General features: G+C 37.3%; 1 protein-coding gene across 1 annotated transcript; it reads right to left on the bottom strand.

The window, feature by feature from the left end:
• Window positions 1–2,462: 2,462 nt before the first annotated feature.
• On the bottom strand, window positions 2,463–3,593 carry LOC144838215 (uncharacterized). Its single transcript, XM_078693568.1, is given in 1 exon segment — window positions 2,463–3,593. A coding segment is annotated over 1 exon segment (1,131 nt).
• Between the last annotated feature and the right edge of the window lie 4,028 nt (window positions 3,594–7,621).

Here is a 7,621-nt window from a genome sequence, read left to right as displayed (position 1 = left end):
AACACACACACGCGGGCTCAGCTGCTGCATTTGACCACCACACCACGGCGGGCGGCAATTGTGTTTGAGTCGTCCACAACAACACATCAAACAAGAAGTCTAGGCCTATTCCCAATCACGCACCGCGTACCCTGGAACATGACGAATTGGAAGAGGCTCACGTGTACATTACAAGAATTACGCCTGGATGTTGCTTTAGTTTGTGGTCAGAGTTTCAGGTATGAAGGTCCAAGGATCAACGGGGCATAGGAAGCCCACACTATCTTTACAGATGTAGGGCCTAGGCTAGACCTGACCGGGATGAATTTAGTATGGAACGCCAAGCTTGCTTGCATTGTTTATATATTGTATGCATTGTTTAGATGGTGACCTCCGTGGCTTATTCCATTAATAGGGGTACATTGCTTAACCGATTTTCTAATCAATTTCTAATCAACTTTCTAGGCTAGTCTACAATTTCTGGACATTGTCATTTTTAAGCATTTCATATTTTTCAAAAAAATTTGCGCTGCGCACTCGCTTTTGCGCACTTTGACCGTACGCAGCTTAGAAATACCTTTTGCACTTGATTATCGTTCTTTATACTTTTTATGATGTATTTCTTTCATTTTTGATAAATTAGGAATGTAAAATAATGACACACTTGCACATCAAACTTTAAAAATTGTGCGCTTGAAAATGGGTTATTTTATTTCAACCACATCCAACAGCGAAAAATCGGCAATTACAGGATGCCTTAAAGATGAACTTGAGTTGAGTATATGATTTTGAGTTTCTGATATTAAAATTACATAATAATTAATATTCTTAACAAAATGGGTGCTTTTATTTTTTGTGTATGTTTGACAAAAATGTTAAAAAAATAGAATTTAAAATATTATTCTATGCCCCACCCACTGCCGATATTCACCGAAGCGTGAAAATGACCATGACGTCATCTCAGTTTCGCGCATGCAGTCTGTAAATCAATTTGAGCCTTTAGCAAATGGAGATGAGGAAGAAAATATGGAAACTGAGGATTTGAGGGAGAAGCAAAATAGATTACAAAATACTGACTGGTAAATTGAATTTTAACTTTTTTTATACTGTACTGACGTAGGCTACGTGACTCTATCTAGGTTATCTGATTCTAGCATATAAATATAGTCTATAGTACTATAGGGTGACTACAAAATGTCACGGGTCAATGATTTTCCGCTCGAGTTGCTTCTGGTAGACAAGCAAACTCTGAGTACAACGTGGTCAGTGTGTTTACTGTGTGTTTACGTATAGACAATGGCAGTCGGCACCGCTAGTTCGTCGTTGCCAAACATTGTTTTATCAACAATAACTGATAATTTATCTACAACTGAACGTCGAAGATATCTTCAGAAAATATCAGGTATTGGAAAAGACCCATATTTGATCGATAAAGATGAATTTTCGCATGAAATCGACAGTCTGCCGGACCTCACAGCGATGGATATCATGGCATACTTAATCGCTACGCCAAGCCCATACACAGCTGAAAATTTTCAAGCCTACAAATCTACAGAGGCTTACAATCAATTTGCTAATGGATTTCTGTCGGATATGGGCATTTTTTGTCCCCCACACAGACCAGATTTTAAAGTTGTTAGAGGAGATGTAAGTAATATTGAATTTACTTTGTTGTAGTAGGTCTTCCGCCTCCTCCTAGTTAGTAACTAGGAGGAGGCTAGTAATTATTAGCAGTAGTAGCCTACAGCCTATGCCTTGTGTAAGACTGGGCCTAGCTAGATAGAAGGGATACAATTCTACTACTTATTTATTTAATAATTTTATTAAGTTATAACCTTTTTTGGAGAAAAGCCTATGCCCTTTTTTATGTATGTAAAACCATTATTTTATGGTACAACCATGAAGTTATTTTAATTTATATCCGGACCATGGATGGATAAGCATGGTTAATTACTGATAAGCAGGAAACCGACTAATTGAAATAAACAATTATTAATAGTACTGTATAATTAATAAACACAATGCAATCTTTTATAATGTCTGTAAAGGAATAATATTATTTGTTGTTAATATTATTTTATTGACTATTGTTTTTCATTTTTCAAGGTGTTGCACTCACAGTCGGTTTCTAAGAAACCGTTATCACCTTGGGTTATCTGCAGTGAGTAAAGCTTATTGGATGGAACCAAACCGAAAGTATGTGGTGGCAAAACCAGTGGCTTCAATTGACGTTTCATCAGCAAAGGCCAAAAAAAGAAAACTAGATGAGTCGATTGATGAGGGCACCCCAGATCCACCAGTTTCAACTACTACAACATCAGTGGAAACACGCACAACGGCTTTCCATGTCATGAATGACCCAGGGCTTGCATTCCTTGTCGAGCAGCTGGCACTGATTGCACCAAAATCTGTAGTCCTGAGTACTTTGCCTAAATACTGTGAGGCATTTGTTCCAGTAGAGGTTGAGGAAAAGTTTCCACCTGTTATGAGCAAGCTGTATGATGCAGAGGCGCTGATGCTTTCATATCCTGAGCTGTACTGTCTGTTGTCATGTACTCAATTGGTAATGTTGAACTTAAAATTGAGTACTTTTGACGGACACCACCGATGACCCTCTCCACATGAATTCGTAAATGAGCAATTTTTCTTATGGTTTCCACCTCAAGAGCAGACAGCTGTTGTTTTCCCTTCTTAAAAGCAGGAATCTTTGCTTCGCAACCATAAAACCCAGCATCATCTTTTATGTCAAAACCTCGGTCGGCAAGGATGACATCCCCAGGTAGCAGATAATCAAAAAAATCTGACGTCAATGTTATGGTCTTATCTGTACCTCTGCCTCCCCATGCTGCAGACAAATATGAAATTTACCTGCATGGAGTGCAGCCAATTAAAAACTTTACTGTATTGTGGTGCTTGTAGCTGAAAAACAGTTGTGCCCTCGCTTCAAGACTTGAGGGCCGCTCGCAAAAAACCTCAAAACAGTCAATTATTACTGCTACCTTCGACTCCAATGCAATTCGAAATTGCATTGGCATGGTTTTCCACAACACCTCCCTTTCTGGCCATACAATAAGCTCTTGTTCAGCATAGACATGGCATCCAGTCCCGTATTAAAAACTCGACACTGTTGAGTCACTTATATGAAATCGGTACGCAATGTCCTGATTTCTAAGGTTCAGTCTAAGTTTGAAAAGTACAATTAGTAACTGCTGGAATCGACTTACTGATGTTCTACTCGGGAATCTTCTTTTAACTAGTTCAAAAACCAACATCAATACTGCAAATGAAGGCAACCCTGTGTAGAAATGAGTTCGCTCATTGTCATTTTTAAAAGTTAACTCTGTTATTGGCGACTCCTGTAACAAGGCCTGTGACTGGGCCTGTAAGACATCTATGTCAGCACAACACATAGTAGAGTTTCGTGTTGATATGTCAACACAGACACATATGTTTTCTACAGGAGAAACATCTTCCATATTAGCCTCACCTAATTGGAGATCTAACAAAACTTCCACAGCAATACATTTCTTTTTTTTTTCAGTTCTTTTTTGTGACCTTTCGTATCGCTCCTTATCACGTTTTGCGGTGTGATCATCCAGGTCCAGCCTGCCCATGTCTTGAGTTGGAGCCCAACATTAGCGAACGTATGTACACTACGTTGCCCCTCGCGGTACTCGTTCCACAATGTTGTAAGTCTCTCGTTTGCCACCTTGCTGCCTGTTCGTGTTCTTCTCAATTCATCTCTGTATATCATCTCTACATTGATCGATACTGTCGAATTTCTTGGATGGTTACTAAATGTGAACATAAGCCGATTTAAAAAGGCATGTTTAACCGATTTATCATGCACGTCCGATCAGTGTGACAGCGCCCTCCATTTCTCCAATATGCGCCGGGCCCATGTGTGGATCGAGGCTAAGAATCAAACTTTTCAAACGACAAATTACAGTTAATTATCAAACTTAAATAGTAGTATATGAACTGGAACTAAATAATTTGATTTAACTTACCACGTAGACAACGCTGGTCGAGTCCTTCTTACAACAGAGCATATTTTATACTTATAGATACAATAAACCGTGTTAATCAAAACCCGAAAAGTAAGGTTGTGAAGGAGCAGCATACGCAAAGTAAACATACGTAACCAAGTAACTTTGCGCGCCTTTTCAATGGCACATGATTACGCAACTTCAACTATTATGATTTGACAAGTGCCTGAAACTTTATTTTTCCTGGTTGAAATGAAATCATTAATAGCAATTACTTTAAAAAATATTATACTGTATACTGAGATGAAGTGAGGTCATGTCAATTTTTTTTAAATAAGTATGTAAGTATGCTTTGTATTGGAATAGGTTTGTGCACGCTGCATAAGTCCTTTGTACGCTGGACAAAGATTTCTGTGCAATCTATAATACATGTGACCTTTGAATAGTTCTCACTAAAGCAACTCTTGTTTCTTCTTCGTTCCTAGCACCTCCAAATTGGAATTCATACTTGTCCTGCCGCAGCTCTCCATACTGCATCAAGTCGTTTAGTATGTTTTCATTTAACAGCCTAGCTCTATCAGCTTTTTCCACCATGCCTTTGTGATTGTCATCTATGTGCTGCTTCTTATCTTCTGCTAAGGTTTGTGTTCTTTCTGCATCAATTTGTTTGTTTCGCAAACAAGCATTCTGGCCTTTGAAAGTAATCTTCCTTAAATCTGATTTTTTTGAAAGCCATTCCAACGTCTTATTGCATCACTATCTTACTTTCCACACAACTCAAACTGTTTCGGAGTTCGGAGCTGTAATTGTCAGTAATCCAAATACTCTCTCACCACTAATATTATTACTTGTACATGTTCTTTTAACTCATAGCTGGTGGTGTTGTTTACCTTTCTAGAGGGGCTTATCTCTCCCAGTGGCTCTTTGCACTAATGTTGTTAATCTTTTCCATAAAAAACACAGGGGAGCGAACCTGGTAGGATGCGTCTCACTGTCCGGTTCGTTGTGGAACATGTATGGCAGATATCTACAGTGTACCTAGTATATACCTGGTATAACGGTAAGCTGAACCACTATCAGGAGGGATTGAGATTGTGTCAACATGTATTTCCTAATTAAGACTACTGTCTTGAATGAATGTGTCTCGAGGATACAGATGTTTTAGAAATTTCTCGATCTTTTTTGTTTTTATTGCGACGTCACACGATATGTGTGGGTGCGCCGGGGGATGGATCGAGGCTATAAAGAATCAAACATTTCTTTTAACGACAAATTACAGTTAATTATCTATCTTAAATAGTAGTATATGATGTGGAACTAAATAATTTGACTTAACTTACCACATGGACGATGTTGGTCGAGTCCTTCTTACAGCAGAGCATATTTAGCAGTGATATAATAAAACTTGTTCATCAAAACGCGAAAAGTAAGGTTGTGAAGGAGCATACGCAAAGTAAACATACGTAACTTTGCGCGCCTTTTCAGTGTCACATGATTTTTTTTTTAATATGTATGTATGCAAGTGTTAAAAATAAGAAAAAGAAACATTAATTTGTTAGTATTTTTATAGCCGTCATTAGTTTCTTTCTTCTTTGTTGCTAGCACCTCCAAATTCGAATTCATACTTGTCCTGCCGCAGCTCTCCATACTGCATCAAGTCGTTTAGCGTGTTTTCATTTAACAACCTAGCTCTATCAGCTTTTTCCACCATGCCTTTGCGATTGTCATCTATGTGCTGCTTCTTATCTTCTGCTAAGGTTTGTGGTCTTTCTGCATCAATTTGTTTGCTTCGCAAACCAAGCATTCAGGCCTTTGAAAGTAATTCTTCCTTATCTGATTTTTTTGAAAGCCATTCCGACGTCTTATTGCATTTATGCATTATGTTACTTTTCACATACTGAAACTGGCATTCGAAGCTCACTTTATGTAATGGTCAGTAATCCAAATACTCTCTCTGTCTTGAATGTGTCTCGAGGATACAGATGTTTTAGAAATTTCTCTATCTTTTTTCTTTTTGTTCCGACTTCACACGATGCGCCGGGCCCATTTCCCACGCCTTTCTGTTATGAAAGATGGTTGCACAAGATGACATGTCGGTTGCCTGAAAGCAAACTGTGTTATCCTTTTTAAACTGTCGTGATATTATTACAACTAAATTTCTAATGCGATGATATTCCTATAATGATCATCAATACCTGTAAATCTATTTACAGTATTTCCCGTCAGGAAGTTTATTCTAATTAAGAAAGGTTGCACAAGATGATTCTATATCAGATTGCACCTGTATACTAATGATGATGAAATGCCTAACATCAATATCTGAAGAACCTCTCCATTTGGCAAGTCTTTACATGCAGCAAAGGCATCTTATGGCTCATAAACATGAGTGACCCCCACCAATGATTATTGGTAATAGTAACCAAGAATTTCCTCATTTCTGTCATGGTGGTTTTTTAATTTAAAAGTGTAATATCTGCATTTGCTATTAATTGTTTCTGTGAGCTCGTCTTCTCTCAGCTTAAAGCCAGCAGCGCCAAACTGCTTCTGCTCCTGTAGGATGGTTGATGTGGTTTTTTGTTTTTGGACACAATGGCTTCTTATTTGCCAATTCGCCATTTCCTTTTCAGTAAAAATAACTGACATCAGTGCTTTTAGCAATAAACTTGGCTTTTTTGTCTTTCTTAGAAGGCTTTCGTATGCGCTAACCTCCATGGTGATAGCAATGTGTAATGTAGACCACCTATGGTGATGATTGAACATCTAAAAATTCTTGTGTTACCTTCATATTCCATAGCGTTAGCTGACCCCTCATGATTTACATTGCGCTCCAACTGATGCTATAGTTTCTTCACCATTTCTTCTATCGAACTCGACTTCCTTTGAAGCCATGTTTGCTTGCTTGTTTGCATAATATTTTTCTGAAGAATTTATTACAATGTTAAATGTTTGTTTTATTTGTTCTGATTTGGTATAACTTTTTTGACAATACAGTACAAAGATTGACTTGCTTAAAAATAACAAAAAGTTAAAATACTTCTTAAATTTATGTACATCTTAACAACATGCACATTGAAAGCAATATACACAAAAATAAAATTTTAGATTGTGATCTTATAAAATTTCAATCAAGATAATTTCTGAACACAAATTGAACAGTCTTGTACAGAAGTCAGAGGTCACTCTTTATTTTTTTTAAATGAATTGTTACTTACCCAATGTGTTTAACCTGATGTTATAGCTAACACTGTTAGATTATTAATTGATGTTAACCAGCCTCTTCTATCTGTTGTTTGAATACATCTGAGTCCCAGTGATTTTTTCCAAAAATGATAACATTCCTAAAAAAAAATCCATATGCTGATTAACAATTTACAAGGAATTTCTTCAAGCAAAAGAGCAAGTGAATAAGGATGTTGCATGGCAACAATGCTTATGAGCAACTGAAATCTAACCTCGCACTAAGGCAACTTATGAGGAGATATGTGTAAAAATATTGTACACTGGAAATAAACTTATATTACACAATAATAAGTGTTACTGTACAACAACATAATAACTGAATGCAACAGAGCAGATGAGATTGGATGAGAAAGTTTATAAACGTCTATTGAAATCCAGACTGAGTAGTTCACAAATATGTGATACTACTGTAC

The sequence above is a fragment of the Antedon bifida genome, chromosome 3 (assembly GCF_963402885.1).
Source record: "Antedon bifida chromosome 3, ecAntBifi1.1, whole genome shotgun sequence".
Classification (NCBI taxonomy): domain Eukaryota; kingdom Metazoa; phylum Echinodermata; class Crinoidea; order Comatulida; family Antedonidae; genus Antedon; species Antedon bifida.
The sequence above is the reverse complement of the archived record's forward strand: the minus strand, read 5'-3'. Positions and strand labels throughout refer to the sequence as shown.